The following is an 18,461-nucleotide window of genomic DNA, read 5'->3' as shown; positions in this document are numbered from 1 at the left end:
TGTAATCTGCAGTGCACAGATCCATGATGTTTGGGTGACCTGCTTTTCTCACCCCTGATCATTTTATATTTGCTCTTTGTTGACCTTCTAGCATTTTGGCTCCACATCCAGCAGGCTATGGGAGAACTTGTATAGGGTCCCAGTCAAGAGCTGGGACCCCCATTCCCAGCTGCAAAGAGAATGCAGCTATTTTGGGGACAGACGTCTAAGTGTTTTAATCACCAGGTGGGAGCATTAAACCCAGAGAGAGGCTCATGGTCAGAGAACAGAGATTACCAGCACAGGTGAAATTCCCCCCTCTGTGGAGGGCCAGTCCTAGGTCTGGACACCACTATAGGATTTATGTGGAATTTACGGCTTCCCTACACTTTCTGAGGTCTCTACATAAGGATGGGTTTCACACACACAGCATACATGGGCATAGCTCCCTGGAAGTCACCAGAGCCACACTCATGTCAAAAAGAAAAGGAGGACTTGTGGCACCTTAGAGACTAACCAATTTATTTGAGCATAAGCTTTCGTGAGCTACAGCTCACTTCATCGGATGCATCCGATGAAGTGAGCTGTAGCTCACGAAAGCTTATGCTCAAATAAATTGGTTAGTCTCTAAGGTGCCACAAGTCCTCCTTTTCTTTTTGCGAATACAGACTAACACGGCTGTTACTCTGAAACCTGACTCATGTCAACAGTGAGCTTGTCCCAGATTTCTGACAACATCAAGGGGTTTGAGTGCGAGCTTGGATCTGGGCAAGTTCTAAGCACCAGAAAGCAGGAGTTAGAATGGAAGGGCCATGCTAGGCCATGACCAGCAGCGCTGGCTATCACTGGCCCAGGAACGGGTTTGTTTTCAGAGCACCCTGGAATTCCGAGGTTACTCTGTAATAACCAACGAAAAGTACCCCAGTACTCCCGGACTTTACCAAGCACACAATGTGTCACCTGAAAACACACAGGGCCTTGACGTCCGCAGCCCTCTCTCACAAGCCTACATTCCTTAAACAAGGCGGAAGCTTGTCTTTCCACACATTGGAACAGCCTTTTTAATCCTACAGGGCAGCCTAATCCATTTACATAACTATAGCCTGGACAAAGGCGACTGTGTTATCGCCCAGTTCCAAAAGCGCAGGGAACAAATCCTCCTCAGCCCCACCTGCAACAGGGAGCAATATTTCCATCAAAAGTGAAAATCCAGCCTCTTGCCCTTTGTTGCTGGGATAATAAAGAACGGACGTTTGACTTCCCACTGTGCTAAAGCTGTCATGTTGTTAGCAAGCCCAGGTTTTACAAATGAGAACAATTCTTTTAGCAGCCAAAGCAGGCTCTGTGCCGACTGTTTGTTGAATGGCCTTGTGTCCAAGCCAGATGAGCCTCACTAGGGCCAGATGCTGCAAAGGCTTAGGCAGGTGAGTAACTTTATTCAGCTGAGAGCTCTCAAGTCCTGTGAATAGAGTCGCTCACCTGCACCAGCGTTGGCAGGATGGGGCCCTAGGGCAGAAGACACAGGGCACATACAGTTCAGAAAGCACTTTACACAGTATCCTGCCACTTGCGGAAGAAAGGACTAAAGAGACTCAAAAGGATTGTAATATAATTGACCAGTGCACGACACACCATGGGCCAGATTCTCCAGCACCTGTAGGAAGGATTCTTCCCTGGTGGTGTTTTACACACCGTTTGCACCGGTGTAAGTGGCTACAGCCAGGTCCCACGGGGTGGAGAATCCGCACGTATGGATTTAGCAATCCAGGCATTGCAGGGTTCTCATTACTCACACTACACTCGAAAAACTCATACGACTTGGAATCTGAAGTTAACGTTGAAATTTGCTACTATGTTCTTGTTAGTATTTATTCTCAGCAATGCCCACCATGTTTTCAAACAGTCTTGGCACCGAGGAATTCACAATCTAAGGAAAATTAGATTTGATTCGAGAATTAAATCCTAAGGAATCTTTCCTTGGGTAAGAAAGCCCTTTGCTTGGTTTACAAAAATAAAACTAGCTATAACCATGCATCAGATGAAAATTGTACGAATGTATAAAAAGGGGAATCTTAATATGAATATGCAAATTTGCCATAAGATCAGGCACATTAATTTTCACTACAGGATGGGAGGGCAAAGTTACAGAAATGTTAGCAGTGCTGTAATTACAGCTTTAGCAGTAAGAAAAGGAGTACTTGTGGCACCTTAGAGACTAACCAATTTATTTGAGCATAAGCTTTCGTGAGCTACAGCTCACTTCATCGGATGCATACTGTGGAAAGTGTAGAAGATCTTATTATATGCACATAAAGCATGAAAAAATACCTCCTCCCACCCCACCCTCCTGCTGGTAATAGCTTATCTAAAGTGATCACTCTCCTTACAATGTGTATGATAATCAAGTTGGGCCATTTCCAGCACAAATCCAGGTTTTCTCACCCCCCCCCCCCCACAAACTCACTCTCCTGGTGGTAATAGCTTATCCAAAGTGACCACTCTCCTTACAACCTGCATGAAAATCAAAGTGGGCCATTTCCAGCACAAATCCAGGTTTTCTCACCCTCCCCCCCGCCACAAACTCACTCTCCTGCTGGTAATAGCTTATCCAAAGTGACCACTCTCCCTACAATGTGTATGATAATCAAGGTGGGCCATTTCCAGCACAAATCCAGGGTTTAACAAGAATGTCTGGGGGGCGGGGGTAGGAAAAAACAAGGGGAAATAGGTTACCTTGCATAATGACTTAGCCACTCCCAGTCTCTATTCAAGCCTAAGTTAATTGTATCCAATTTGCAAATGAATTCCAATTCAGCAGTTTCTCGCTGGAGTCTGGATTTGAAGTTTTTTTATTGTAAAATAGTGACTTTCATGTCTGTAATCGCGTGACCAGAGAGATTGAAGTGTTCTCCCACTGGTTTATGAATGTTATAATTCTTGACATCTGATTTGTGTCCATTTACTCTTTTACGTAGAGACTGTCCAGTTTGACCAATGCACATGGCAGAGGGGCATTGCTGGCACATGATGACATATCACATTGGTGGATGTGCAGGTGAACGAGCCTCTGATAGTGTGGCTGATGTTATTAGGCCCTGTGATAGTGTCCCCTGAATAGATATGTGGGCACAGTTGGCAACGGGCTTTGTTGCAAGTATAGGTTCCTGGGTTAGTGGTTCTGTTGTGTGGTATGTGGTTGCTGGTGAGTATTTGCTTCAGGTTGGGGGGCTGTCTGTAGGCAAGGACTGACCTGTCTCCCAAGATTTGTGAGAGTGTTGGGTCATCCTTCAGGATAGGTTGTAGAGTGGACTCCATAAACCCAAGACTTGGGTTACCTCTATTGTGCACAAGCTAAAGAACAACTAAACGCTATAATTGCTCTAGATACTCTGACAAGGCCAACACACATGCAAAACCAACCACCTGAACTCCCTGCAAATCCATCCCCTACAAATAAAATTCTCTCTTACTTTGGACAGTGCCCTAAGAGAAGTCGCAATGAAGGGAAATCTCCTTTGGCTGCAGCATAGTGAACAGGTAACGCTCCTGTGTCCGTGGCTATCATCGGGTCACTGCCTCCAAATCGCAGGAGCCAGTCTATTACTTCGTGGTGACCAAAGCGGGCTGCGAGATGCAGGATGGTGGCACCGGAATTGTCTGTGTCCTGCAGAAACGAAACAAGACAGTTCCTATTACGATCCGCTCCTCGCGATGCTTCAATGAGTAGGCGGCGAGGTTTTCTGGACTGCCCACTCAGATGCACACAACCGTGGCAGATCCTCCGACCCTGGTTAGCAGCAGTGCTTTATCAATGGCTGCAAATCTGGGAAGCTGCAGCGCCATCCTGCACCGAGCGTCTCGCACGACTGGTCAGTGGCCTCTGTGAGACGCGTTCAGGGGGTGTCCACATCACCCCCCTCCCCACACACACACACCTGGTATTAAATAAATAAATAGCATCCTTCTTGGGAGACTCAGCGGAGAGGCCAAGGGCTAGAGGAGGCATGGAGTGTGACAGCCGCTCCAGGCCAGAGGGCAGGCACAGCGGCAGGGTGGGGTGAGGAAGCTGCACCAGTCCTGGGGACGAAGAGAGGCCTTCAGGAGCACCAGGCTCACAGACGCAGAAGGCAAGAACAGCTGCAGGAGAGACCCCACCTATGAAATGGGAACCGCTGGGCGTGGGGAGAGGGAGCAGCACAAAGCTATTAAAGCAACACAAACCAAAGCAGCCAGTATCCAAAGGAACGTGGGGCACAGAGAGACAACGTGCAGGCTAGAAGCAAACGCTGGATATTGTGAGACCCTCTGAACTCCCACCTCTCATCCCTTTGTGCTGCTCCAGACAGAACGCCCTGTGACTGCACTCCTGACGTTCCCCGACACAGAGGAACCCCACAGAGCTGGCGCAGTGCCCTTAGCCACCAGTATACAGGGCTGGGTGCGAGGGCTGTGCTCCAGTGAGCCCAGCGTCAGAGCATCACCATGGGCTGCTCTAAGCCATGCAGGGACAAACCACAAAGCAGCTTCTGAAGGGCCTCAGGATACGAGACCTTCGCTCTCCCTTCCCAGCTTCACCAGGCCGGAATATTCGGCCCACTGGGTCTATCTGCATGCGTAAGAGCTACTCATAGTGAATTAGAGCTGGAATCAGGGCATCGGAGCACAGTACAGCACTAGGTCTGGGACCTTAGCCATCTCCTGGGAAACTTCAAAAAAGAAAAGGAGGACTTGTGGCACCTTAGAGACTAACCAATTTATTTGAGCATGAGCTTTCGTGAGCTACAGCTCACTTCATCGGATGCATACTGTGGAAATTGCAGAAGACATTATATACACAGACACCATGAAACAATAGCTCCTCCCACCCCACTCTCCTGCTGGTAATAGCTTATCTAAAGTGATCATCAAGTTGGGCCATTTCCAGCACAAATCCAGGTTTTCTCACCCTCCGCCCCCCCACAGACAAACTCACTCTCTTGCTGGTAATAGCCCATCCAAAGTGACCACTGTCTTCACAATGTGTATGATAATCAAGGTGGGCCATTTCCTGCAGAAATCCAGGTTCTCTCACCCCCTCACCCCCCTCCAAAAACCACACACACAAACTCACTCTCCTGCTGGTAATAGCCTATCCAAAGTGACCACTCTCCTTACAACCTGCATGAAAATCAAAGTGGGCCATTTCCAGCACCAATCCAGGTTTTCTCACTCCCCCACCCCCATACTCACACAAACTCACTCTCCTGCTGGTAATAGCTCATCCGAAGTGACCACTCCCCCTACAATGTGCATGATAATCAAGGTGGGCCATTTCCAGCACAAATCCAGGTTTTCTCACCCCCCCACCCCCAACACACACACAAACTCACTCTCCTGCTGGCAATAGCTCATCCAAACTGACCACTCTCCCCACAATGTGCATGACAATCAAGGTGGGCCACTCCCAGCATAAATCCAAGTTTAACCAGAAAGTCTGGGGGGCGGGGGGTAGGAAAAAACAAGGGGAAATAGGCTGCCTTGCATAATGACTTAGCCACTCCCAGTCTCTATTTAAGCCTAAATTAATAGTATCCAATTTGCAAATGAATTCCAAAAAAGAAATGAGCCGAACAGGTAGGGAGCCTTGAACCTGTGCCGAACGCTAGGCCTGCTCGGTCGCGAAGGAGGTGCGCTTCTGCGAACATGGCCTTGGTTGGACAAAGTCAGCGTTGAAAGTTCCATGACTACTAACATTGCTGAGACCCAATTACACTGGCTTTGCCCCAGCATCTGAGCCTGTTAATTCTTCCAGCTTCTCATCTGGTGACTCTTCACATAGTGCAATAACCCAAGTGCTTTTGGGGAGACTTACAAAACTCCGACAACAAGCTAGGACCTTACAAGAAATGCTGTTGGGGCATCTAGAACCCCAAAGTCGGAAGAAGGTGTCGAATGGGACTAAGCTACTCAAGAGGAGAGATGTTGCTGCTGTAAGACGTGCATAGTGACTTACCCACAACTTAGGCAATAAAGACCCTTTTTCATATTCACATGCTCAGATTGCCTGGCCCTGGCCCTACAGCTCTGCCCTGCACAAGTTACCACAGCCCCTGCCCTTTCCTCAGCCCTCATGTATTGATCTCAGGAAACTGACTCTCATCAAAATCCCAGAGCAGGAAGGATTAAACAAGTTCTCTCTGCTGTGTTTAATCACATCTCTTGCAGTGTTGCCAACTCAAGTGATTTTATTGCAAGACTCATGATATTGGGTGTTTGACTTAAAGACCCAGCTCCTGGAGTCAGGTGATTATACGAGGATCTGAGCTTTCATTAACAAAAAGGCAGTTTCCAGCCCACGTGGCCAGGCAATCTGAGCATGTGAATATGAAAAAGGTTCTTTAATGCCTCAGTTGTGGGTAAGTCACTATGCATGAGTGATTTCTGGCCTTTATGGTGCACTCAGGCCACATGTTCAAGAAGACAAAGAACAATAATCCAACATATATTATTCTTTTAATATCTCATGATTTTAAAGCTGGCCTCATGAGCTTTGGGGCCTGACTCATGATTCTTGAATGTAGGGAGCTGGCAAAACTGCACTTAGCCATTAATGCTGAGACATGAGCTGGGTCGGTTTTCACATGCTGTAGTACCTCCAGGTGAAAATGAAGGGGCTATTTAAAAATAGCAACATATAGATCTTTGGAGATGACAGCACCTCGGAGTTACATGGGAATGTATGTGCAACCCACTGACACTCAAGACCTACTACCCAGTAATTTGTTACATTTAAACTGAGAGCACATTTGGGAGTGTATGTTCAGCCATCCCCTTAACTGATACTTCTGCCCGTGAATGGATAATTTGCTGATTGTTCTTCCTGGGCACTGACCTGCCTGTTAATGGGAACGGCATTCCACCACTCCATTGGTCCTGCCCCAGGGAAAGCTGGCATTGTACTGCATGGCCACAGCAGGAGAGTAATGCTGCGTTGGCTGCTTTGGCATGCAGTCCCTTGGTTACGGCACAGCCCCATTGCGGACACCAGCGCTCATGACAATGTAGAACAGCAAGTGGAATTCGTCCAAGATGGCTCCTAATTGTGCTGAGCCTGTCCTTCCAGCTCGATCATCTCTCCCCCCCTCCTCAGATGGCTTTTTAAATCACAGGAACATCACATGTTTTCACCTCTCAACTCACATCATGCAAGCAGCTTATCCCTCAAGTGTCTGCACTGATTGCATCCTGACGTGAAAGAACCACTCAGACAGAATGCAGCGTGCTGCCCAAAGGCATGAACCATTTACATTTCAGCCTTCCTGCCTCCAAAACCGTGCCACGCCATGCGGAAGGAATCTGGGGTGCTTGTCGTTAGTTTCAGTGGGTTCAGCAATGTCTGGGCCACAGAGAAATACTGGGTCCAGCCTTGTGGCCAGCTTTTAATCTGATCACTGAACTTTGACTGCCTGACTGACAAGAACAGTAACAAACAGAGCTTAAGCTGAGTAACCCAGCCCCAGCAATCACACACCGGATGCTCTGGGGATACTGAACTCCTAGAGGAAATAGTAACTTTATTTGGTTTTATCCTTGCATATACTAGGGCCAAACCCTGCGGTCTGAACTCCAGTAAACACCTGCTGAAGTCAATAACATTCATATGCAAGAGCCACTGTATGTAAATACAATACGAGCTGCGTAAAAACTAGATTCAGCCCCTGTGCCACTGAATTGCCGAGTACATTCCTCCCGATCACCTCTGGGTCTAGGGCGAGGTTTCTGAAGGTCATTAGACTGCAGGGAATTTCAAGTGTTGCGCAATTTCAATGAGTACCTGGTGCCTCTGAATGGGCACCGGGCAGGGGAGGAGACAGTGTCTGCGATGCTCCAGCAGACTGGCTAGTGGAGATGGCAGGACTTGTAACCCATCGTGTACGTTTGGAGGGGAGGAGTGGGCAGGGCAAGTCCTGCTGGATGCAGTCCTGAGTGATCTTCTCCACACAGTGCGGAGAATGTAACTCCACACTCACATTCTCTCTTGCAGGTCCCTGCTATCACAGCCCGGGGCCTCTCCGGAGTAGAAACGGCCTAGTCCGGCAGACTGCGTCTGTGGTGGACACGTCCCTGCCGGAGACCAGCTTGGGACCAAAGTCACCTGAGTGGGACCTAGGCCCCACTTCAACCCACGCCACCAATTTCCAACGAGTGTTTTAGCTGGCTGTGCTAGCTAGTCCCTCACCCACCTCCAGCCCGTGACATCCACTGCCTCGCCCACTGGGCCACCCGTCCTGTCCTTGTCTCTCTTGCTGATGCACCCACTCTGCCACCCCCGCCCACCCCCACCCCCTCCGCCACCCCTGCCCCCCTCCTTAGCCCAGAGGCAACTGTTAACCAGCTGGCAGAACCCATTACCCCTTGGCCCAGCCAGGCCCCACTGTGTCCGGGGCCCAGTCCAGGCTGACTGCCCCCGCGATGCGTCTGATCCACACACCCGGGGACACAGGGAAAGTTCCGAGCTGGCTCTGAATATCATGGCTGCACGGCAGAAACCAACCCTCTATGGGTCTGGCTTCCAAAGCGCCCAAGCTGCAAGCCCTGGGACACCCCCTCTCGAAGGTCTGAGGGGTAACTCCTCCCCACTGCATTTTAAAAGGGTTTCCAATGGGGTGTGGCCCAGGCATGACACTGATCATCTGTCCCCTCTCCTCACACAGGCACAAAGGCTCAGGTTCTCCTGACACACCTGCACTATGGGAGGTGCCCTGAAAGTGGCAGTGCAGGTTAACCGGCTCCAAGCGTGGGTGGCTCCGGGCGGGACTGCTGATCACAACAGAGCTTGGTCCCGTCCTGTGATCAATAAAAGTCCTGTGCTCACGGTTCAGCACAGCGAACACAGGCCTGGGAGTCAGAGACTGGCGAGCTCCAATCGTGACCATGGCACTGGCTCCCGCTGTGGAGCAAGGCACAGCCCTTCCTCCGCGGCTCTGGCAAAGCGGAGCTGACACATCTGCAGCAGCTTCCCAGACCTGAGCAGAGAGGGAAACTGACCCCGTGGATGTGTCCATGCTGCAAAGCACCTGTCAGCCTGACCCTGCTCGATTCTTGTGAACATATGAGGCCCTGACTTTTCTTAGCACAACTGGCCACCGAAAACGGCTGCTTAGCATCAACCCTTGATGCCCTGAAGGCAGCTCGTTTCAGGCTGGGTCGTGGATTGTAAAATGGGCAGTTCACAGCTTGCACCATGCTGGCGGGCCAGTGGCATTAGTTCTGTTCTGTTTTAAGGAATTAACCCACATGATGTGAACGGTGAAGATTACAGTTTGGAATTGACGCTGTCGGTTAGTGACATGAGCTCCAGAGCCACGTGCACTTTGCAAACTGCGGGTGAAACCCTGACCCTATTGACCTAGTGAAGCCAATGGCTAAGTCCTAGTGAGTCCAGCAGAGGCAGGATTTCACCCACATTTGCCATTGTGAGTCGTTAATATCATGTTCTCAGGGACCTGCAGCCCACGAGTTAGTGGCTGAAGAAATTTGATAGTTTCAGCAAACAGATAAATCAGCAACTCTCACAATCTGTTCCTGGACAGCGCACAGACAAGACAAGAGAGAGGTGAAATTTGCTGCATTCATGAGGGGAGGGTTTTTGTGGCGAGTGAGGAGTGACTGTTTGTAAAGCGCTGTGGAGAGGATGAACAGTGCTTGGTAAACGTCACGTCTGGTTGGTAGGACCAGCCAGTGGCCCCACAGGGCAGGCTGCACCACCAGAGAGCACCAGGACTCCTGCTTGGAAGGGAGCAGGCAGGCGAGGCAGATAAGGCTGTGGGACGCTGTGGGACTGCGGGGCTCTCAGCACCAGCTCCCTTCCCACTCTGTGCTCCTGCTTCCCCTCCACCCTTTAGCTGCCGTGGCTAGTCCGAGTGCAAGCTCCTGGGCCCGGCCTGCGCTACTGTCTCTGCCTGGGGCCAGGGCCTTGAGAAATACCAGTGATGATGAGGTGTCACCCAGACATCATCCATCCTTCTGTCTAGGTCTGGGCTGGAATCCAGCACCAAAGCGAAGGGCACCGTGTGGGGCCTGAGGAGCAGGACCATCCTCCCACCTTAGCAATGCGTGGGGCTGGAGACATGGCACAGCCTGGCAGAGCCTAGCAGGGCTTCCAGCCACCATCCAAGTCCAGGGCCTCTCCTTGTGTACACGGCACCTTTGCAGCAGCTCCCTGACACCCTGGGAGGCAGGGGGAAGGAAGTGGAGGCCTGGAGAGGGGAAGTGACTGTGTGTGGGAGGCCCTGGCCCCAAACTCAGCCCACTGCTCTCCTACCCGTGGAGCGCTGTCAGCTTCCAGGCAAGGCCCCGCACAAGGGAGCTAACTGTGTTCCAGCAAGGCGGACACAACAGCGGGCCCCGGGGAAACAGCTACTTGATGCGGGGGGAGGCCAGCATGGGACCATCCTGCCAGAGGCCTCTTGCGTTTGTGGAAACCAGCTTCTCTGACACAGGCGACGCCATTCCCCAAAGACAGGTGAACAATCCCGTGTCCAGACACCCCCCGCCCCAGCTGGGCCAGTCTCCACCCTGCCTGCCATGCTGCTGCGGAAGCTCAGGGCAGGAGAGCGCCCGCTCCCCTTAATCCAGCCTTGGTTACATTCTCCTTGCCTGCGGCCACCCGAGAGCTCCCTGGTGCAGCCAGGAGCGCCAGGCTATTGCCCAGCCCCGACAGTGCCCTGTACCCAGTGCGGCTGCCCGCCTAGAGGGGCACTGCCCAGCACTGGAGCGCTGCTTGCCCGGCACGTCCTCAGCTAGAGGGCACAGCATGGCCCCATCCCAGGGCAGGGGGGGCTGGTCCCGGCCCGCCAGGAGAGAGGCCCCAGCACCCAGGCACACCCGGGCACCCACAGCAGGCGGCCCCAGGAGCCCTGGAGGCAGGGTGGGGCTCGGCCCCGGAGGAGGGAAGCCGCGCGCGGTGCCCACCTGAACGCAGCAGCCTCCCTGGGTCAGCAGCCACTGGAGACAGGCCAGGCTGCCGGTGGCCGCCGCGTCGTGGCCCGGGGTGGCCCCGTTGCGGGCCCGGCCGTTGCCCCGCAGCGCCGCCTCCTCCACCAGGTAGCGCAGGCACTTCAGCTTGCCGGCCCGGGCGGCGTGGTGGGCGGGCGAGGCGCCCAGCGGGTCCCGGAGCCCCGGCTGCAGCAGCCGCTGCTCCTGCAGAGACTTCAGGGTGTCCACGTCGCCCTGGCGGGCGGCGACCAGAGCCCGCTCCAGGGCCATCTCCTCGGCCGGGGGAGCCGGAGCCGCGGGCCCCTCACCAGCCCGGGGGCGCCATAGGGCTGCGCGGAGCGCCGAGCCGCTGGGATGCGCTTAGCTCCCGGGAGGTGGCCGCTGCCAGCAAACCCCGGGAAGGAGCTGCCGGCCGGGCACTGCGAGATCTGTGCCCCGTGCCCCCCGGGACCTCTCCTGCGCTGCGCCCCCCGGGATCTCTCCTGCCCCGTGCGCCCCCGGACCCCTCCTGCGCTGCGCCCCCCGGATCTCTCCTGCCCCGGGACCCCTCCTGCCCCGTGCGCCCCCGGACCCCTCCTGCGCTGCGCCCCCCGGGACCCCTCCTGCGCTACCCCCCCCCCCGGATCTCTCCTGCCCCGGGACCTCTCCTACCCCGTGCGCCCCCGGACCCCTCCTGCGCTGCGCCCCGAGCAGCTGCCCGGGGTGTCTCCTGCCCGGGGACCTGCGCCTTGCGGGGTCTCTCGCTCCGGCTGTCAGGCTGGCTGGGGCTCCCGGGCACTCCGAGTCGCACAGCGCAGCATGGCCCCTGGTCTTGGCACTTCCCGTCCCCCCGGTCAGACTCCAGCTGCCCCGCTCCCCTCCGGCTCCGCAGCCCTCCCTGCCTCCGGGGAACAGCAGCCAGGCGGCGGCAGGAGCTCGCAGCGATCCCACCCCCAGGACGGCTCCTCCTTCTCTCAGTGTCTGTCTGGGGAATCGCAGGGGCCGCTGTGATCTTCCCCTCCCCTGCGCTTCCCGCCCAGCTCCTCCTGCTGACACCCCACTGCTAATTCCCAGGGCCAGGAAGGGGTTAAACTGTCTGGCTGCCGGGGGACCTGGCTAGAGTCCCTGCACTCGGGGCTGGCAGGAGCTGAGGGGAGGGGAAATGCCCCAGTGACTAGCAGGGCCCAGGGCGTGGGGAAGGGCCCACAGGCGGGTAGCTCTGGGCCTCTGGCAGGGAGTCCATGTCCTGCATGGCTGTTGGCTGGAGCCAGCGCTGGCCCTACCCCAGTTAGAGCGAGGGGATCACGTAGCCAGTGGTTCTGTGGCCCTTTCCCTGCTTACTGACCCTCCCGGGTCTCTGCAAGTGGCCCAAGTAGATTCCTGCCTATAACACCCCCAGCCCTTCAGCTGTACCCTGTTGGCGGCATGTGACTGGTCCCTGAAGTCACACGGTGTTGTGGGTTACAGATGTCAGGGCCTTGCAGAGGGGTGTCCCACTGGAAGAGGAATCAGTGATGGGGAATCGGGGTCTTTTCTTGGTGTAGTCTAGATACAACAGTCCTAGAACAGAGCGAGTCACAAACGGCACCAGACAACCCCCCTCTGCCCCCCGCCAGGAACCTCAGCCCAACACCAATGCCTGGTTCCCAGGAAACAACTCTGCCCCAAGAATTTGCTCTGGCTAGAGCGATTAAGGCAGAGAGCAAACTCTCTTGCTGTTTGCCACAGCTCCCCCCAGAAAATCACATCACAAAACTCACAACAACACAAGCTTTTATCCAAGATTGTGCACTGCTGCCACACTGAGATGAAGGCTGTTTGTACCGGTGCCATCTGGTGGCTGCTGCCCCCAGAGTGTTGTTCATGTTCCCTGTCTCAAACGTAGAGCTTTTATAACAGGATAAAGACGCGTGATACTAGTGGTAATTATAATGGTGATTATTTGTGTTACGGCAACATCCAGAGGCCTCACTCAGGATCAGGGCCCCCATGTGCTGGACACTGCACACCCAGAGGAGCATGTGGCCTATTCTAGTTTGCGTGTGATTGCAGGAGCGCCTTCCTCTAACACTAACGTGACCAGAACCCTGCTTGCGAAGGAGATACGGCCAAACTGGGCAGCTGTTTGGGGTTTGATAAAACCCGATCATGTGCGTAATTACACACGACTCTTTGCTACACAAGAGAAGTTTGGTCTGCTGGCCACTGGATCTCTCCCTAGTTTGTTCAGGTCACTGCCTGCAGGGACTCAAGAGCGAGTCCCATGTCAGGGCAGACTGTTCGGAAGCCCAAAATGGATGTGAGTTGTGTACTTAGATTTCACCAAGTAATGGTCTACTGTAAACTCCTCGGGCACTTTAACAGTCTGATCAGGCAGTCACAGGCAGTCCCCGTGGATACTCCGGTCTGTCTAACAACCAAAGTGAGCTTGCCTTTGTGAGAGATGGTCCCTAACACCGAGGATCACAGCAATATTCAGGTTATTCCCAGTCCCAAAGGATCAGTCATTTACCCCACCAGAGACGATGCTTATAGCCAGTACTATAATAAACTATCTAAAGATTTATTAAGTAGGAAAAGGAAAAGAGAGTTATTGACAAGGTTAGTGCAGGTCAAGGCACACACACAAACGAGTTACAATCTTAATTAAAAAATAATAATAGTGACTTCTCTAATCAGCAAGCTTTATATGACTTTTAGGGCTAACCCAGGCTGAGCAGCTGGGGATCTCTTGCCTATGCCTAGAGACCTCGTCCCCCAGAGTCCAAGCCACACAGAGACACCGTTCCTTCCTGTTAGGGGTTTCTACCTCCCTCCTCCCTTGTGCTCTGAGCTGAAGATCAGCTGACGGAAGAAATCCACTTGCACGACTGATCTTCGTGGTGGGGGAGGGCAAATATCTTTTATCCTCTTTATCCTCCCAAACCGTCCACCCGGAGTCCAGGGACCTGTCCCGCGGGGCAGGATGTAGCACCGTTTGTTGCAGATTAGCACGTCTCACTAGTTAATGTCTCTCTCCTGTCCGATGACTTACGTAGATTTTCTCCGTACAGCAGCTCGAATATTACGGTACAGTATGGGATACAGCTGCCGTACGTGAGATGAATGCAGGCAGCAACTCGCAAGCATTCAATAAAGTCGAAACACAAGACACATTCTTATCATGCTAATACGTCTATTAACAATACGAACACCCAGGTGAGCCAGACTGGCTCCGGCTACGTAGAAGCCAGGGCTCCCTGGAGGCATGGGGGCTGTGGCATGAGCTGGCACCTGGTCTGCCAGTGTCACCATTTATATGACACATTATGTCCCCACATGAAAGTGCTCCCCGCGCTACCCAGGACCAACAGCCACCCTTTGCATCAGGCTTCCTTTAAACAAGGTCAAGCACCCTGTGGCCCTCAATCGTCTCAGGCTCCACCCCCAGACAGCAGTGTGGCTCCATGAAGTGTATCATAGGGATGTGGGGCTGGAAGGAAACTGGAGAGGTCATCAAGTCCAGCCCCCTGCACTGCAGCAGGACTGAAGAAACCCAGACCATCCCTGACAGGGGTTTGTCCAGCCTGGTCTTAAAAACCTCCATGACGGGGATTCCACAACCTCCCTTGGACGCCTGTTCCTGAGCGTCCCTATCCTGAGAGTTAGACCCTAACCCCCCTACCCCCCGGCCACCAGAGTCTGGCTGAGCCTCGTCTGTCCACTAGCTGCTGGCTCTCCGCGTCACTCCTCACTCCCCCATCTCGAGGAGGAGGGACACAGTGAACAGCCGAGACCTTCGGGCGCCGGGGGTGGAGTGGAGGAGGCGGTGGGGGCCTCAGGGAAGGGTGGGGGCACCGCGGCCCAGTTGTCCCACGGTGGGTCGGCGGTAGCGCCAGGGAAGTCCCCCTCAGGTCCTTTCTCAAGATTGACTGTGCCCAGTTTTTTGACCCTTTCCTCGTGGGTCAGGTTTTCTACACTTTGCGGTTCTGCAGGGTACTCGCTCCAGTTTGCCCACATCTTGCTTTAAGTGCGCTGCCCAGAACTGCACACAGGACTCCAGCTGAGTCCTCACCAGTGCCAAGGAGGGGAAAACTTCCAAAAGCAGGGCAGAAAATGGAGTGTTCAAAGGCTAAACCAAAGGGAATGTGATGACATATTGGGCACTACGGACAAAGTGTTCACGTCACATTGTCTCTCTCGGCCCATATGACAGCCCAGAGCACTGAATTAGCAGCACGTTGCTTTTACCTGCCTGGACTCAAACTTTAGTTTGACGTCTTATTTAACGCATGCAAAGCCGGCCAAAGCGATATGCGAATAGCATAGGCCAGGAGAGCTGGGGGATAAGTTGCATGGCCTGTTCCACCTGACCTTAGATACCAACGAAATCTAGCAGGGAAACATGTCAAATGTATCCCTTACTTTAGCCTAATCCATGGGAAACAGTATCTGAGAAACGCTCACAAAGCAGGTCTCCCAGCCTTTCCAAGCACAGAGCTGTGTCAAACATCACCAATCTGTGACTTTCAGTGTCCTCCGAGCCTGATGTCCTCAGGCTCAGGAAATCTCTTCCTGCTCACACATACGTACGCACAATGTCCAAGCCAGCAGCGCACCCACTCTCAGCTACTTCCTTCACTGCATTTGCCCTGGGATCCTTTGTAAACAGGACTTCATAGCAGGATACACCAGCTGCAACAATAGCCCCCAGGCTGCCCCCCACAGCCATCCATAGGGAGTAGCCGTATTCAAAGCTTGGGAACCCTGGGATTTTTAGAGACACCTGTAAAACAAAAGCAAAATGCCAAGACAACTGAGTGTGAGCAGTAGAAAATGTGTCATGGTCACCCTGGGGTCACTCCACTAGCTCCAGCATAAAAGTGGCGAATGACATCTATTGTTAAAGGCGAAGTGTCTGCAAGGGTAGAAAGCCCAGGTCCTGAGGTGGGTCAGATTTGCTGAGGGAGCATTTCCCCAGCGTGGTGTTTTGTTGTCATACATGATATTTGTGAGGCTCCTCATTCATTCAACTGGCTGAATTTGATGAACTCACGGAGGGCCAAATTCTGCACCCGGTTACACTCACACAGCCCTAGTTAGCTGGCTAAGGGTGCAGGTACATAAAGAGAGCGTGGTGTGGACAAAGGAAATAGAAATGCATTGCATGGTGCTTGCCCTGTGTTACATAGAGTGATCCTGGATCCCTTGGGCCTCTCTCAAAGAGTGGGGTCAGTAATGCTTCTCTGCCTGCCCTCTGTTCAGATTAGGATGGGACCCGAACGGGACCTGTAGGAGCCTTCCAGACAGATCTCTCGCTGACTGCACCAAACCAAAACAGCTGTTAGTCAAAAACCAGCTCATTCATCAAAGCGATGGGTGGACGAGCGTTATGTGAAGCCTTTCAAAAGTGACCAATACACCATTATTCCTATGGCAACTCCAGCTCATTGTGTCCCCTCAGATCCTGTGTCTGAACTGCCTTGTCTGGTTCCGAACTCAATTGTAAGCTCCCTGGGGCAGGGGCTGTGTCTCTTACGTATATGTAAAGTGCCAGGTGACCATGGGGGGGCTCAGTAAATAACAAACAGTAGCTGCTGGTGACAGTACCTCGTACTGGTGCAGGGAGTAGACATACACGCAGTATCTTACGACCCCAACAGAGGTTGAAATGCCTGAAACAAAGCAGAGAACTCTGTGACTCCCCCAGGCTTGGGGTAGACCCCAGAGAGCAAAACCTCCTGTCTGCTGGCATGTGAGTTTGGGTAGGTCCTGATGTGTGCTGGGCCCCTGGGGAGATTTTGAAAGGGCAGAGGGTGAAAAGAAGAGACTCTCCCCAGCTACCCTCAGATCTTGTCGTAAATGATCATTTAGAAACGTGTGTGGGGAGTTCCAGCTTTTTCTTATGATGTTTGTAAGCAAGTGGCATCCCACTCTGCTCCTAACATGGTTACACACACCCCTGTGTGCACACCCACAGACACACACTGCACAGCTTCCCCCTACACACACACACACATACACACACATGCATGGCACAACTTCCCCCTAAACACACACACAGCATAGCACAGCTTCCCCCTACACACACACACACACACACACACATGCACACAAGGACATGCATCGCACGGCACAACTTCCCTCTGAACACACACACACACGCTGCCTGGGGTTTCTTTATAACTCAACTTTCATAACAGCAAACATAAATGTCCAGTCCGCTCTTGCTCCCAAGCGTGGCTGGTCCCTGCAGGACCCCCCTGTTCCTGACCCTGGTTCCCTCTGCCACAGAGAGAGAGAGAGGCTCAAACCTTCTTACGCCCAGGGTTGGCGCTAATGGGGCACACCTGCTCCAGCTGCCAGGCTAAGTCAGGGGAATCATAGAATCATAGAATATCAGGCTTGGAAGGGCCCTCAGGAGGTCATCTAGTCCAACCCCCTGCTCAAAGCAGGACCAATCCCCAATTAAATCATCCCAGCCAGGGCTTTGTCAAGCCTGACCTTAAAAACTTCTAAGGAAGGAGATTCCACCACCTCCCTAGGTAACGCATTCCAGTGCTTCACCACCCTCCTAGTGAAAAAGTTTTTCCTACTATCCAACCTAACCCTCCCCCACTGCAACTTGAGACCATTACTCCTTGTTCTGTCATCTGCTACCACTGAGAACAGTCTAGAGCCATCCTCTTTGGGGAAGAGCCCTGCATCTCGGCGGAGGGCCCTATAATCTTCCATCCTGCTGTGTGATGGGGCTGGAGTCATCCCGGGCTTAGTCTGTTTAATAAGAGCCTGGTGCCTGAGCCCTACACAGCTATCCATACACAGATACCCCTACAGGTACCCCTACAGCTACCCCCACACATATCCCTACAGCTATCCCCTACAGCTATCCCTACACATACCTCTACACAGCTATCCATACACAGCTATCCATACACTGCTATCCCTACAGATACCCCTACAGCTACCCCTACACATATCCCTACAGCTATCCCCTACAGCTATCCCTACACAGCTATCCATACAGCTATCCATACACAGCTATCCATACACAGCTATCCCTACAGATACCCCTACAGCTACCCCCACACATATCCCTACAGCTATCCCCTACAGCTATCCCTACACATACCTCTACACAGCTATCCATACACAGCTACCCCTACAGGTACCCCCTATACATACCCCTACACAGCTATCCATACAGCTACCCCTACAGCTATCCCCTACACATATCCACTCACATACCCCTACAGCTATCCATACACAGCTATCCCTACAGGTACCCCTACAGCTACCCCCACACATATCCCTACAGCTATCCCTACACATAACTCTACACAGCTATCCATACACAGCTATCAATACACAGATACCCCTATAGGTACCCCTACACAGCTATCCCTACAGGTACCCCTACAGCTACCCCCTACACATATCCCTACAGCTATCCCTACACATACCCCTACACAGCTATCCATACAGCTACCCCTACAGCTATCCCCTACACATATCCACACACATACCCCTACAGCTATCCATACAGC

At 53.0% G+C, this 18,461-nt stretch overlaps 1 protein-coding gene across 1 annotated transcript in view; it reads right to left on the bottom strand.

The window, feature by feature from the left end:
• Positions 1–11,458, bottom strand: part of ESPN (espin) — an 81,182-nt gene extending 69,724 nt beyond the window's left edge. The window contains exons 1-2 of the mRNA XM_037881432.2: positions 10,933–11,458; positions 3,450–3,643 (exon numbers count right to left, since the gene is read on the bottom strand). Of these exons, the coding sequence (XP_037737360.1) occupies positions 3,450–3,643; positions 10,933–11,226 (488 nt within the window). The 5' untranslated portion in view covers positions 11,227–11,458. The remainder of the gene's footprint in view (positions 1–3,449; positions 3,644–10,932) is intronic.
• Positions 11,459–18,461: the final 7,003 nt, after the last annotated feature.

Source organism: Chelonia mydas, chromosome 18 (genome assembly GCF_015237465.2).
Source record: "Chelonia mydas isolate rCheMyd1 chromosome 18, rCheMyd1.pri.v2, whole genome shotgun sequence".
Lineage (NCBI taxonomy): Eukaryota > Metazoa > Chordata > Testudines > Cheloniidae > Chelonia > Chelonia mydas.
The sequence above is the reverse complement of the archived record's forward strand: the minus strand, read 5'-3'. Positions and strand labels throughout refer to the sequence as shown.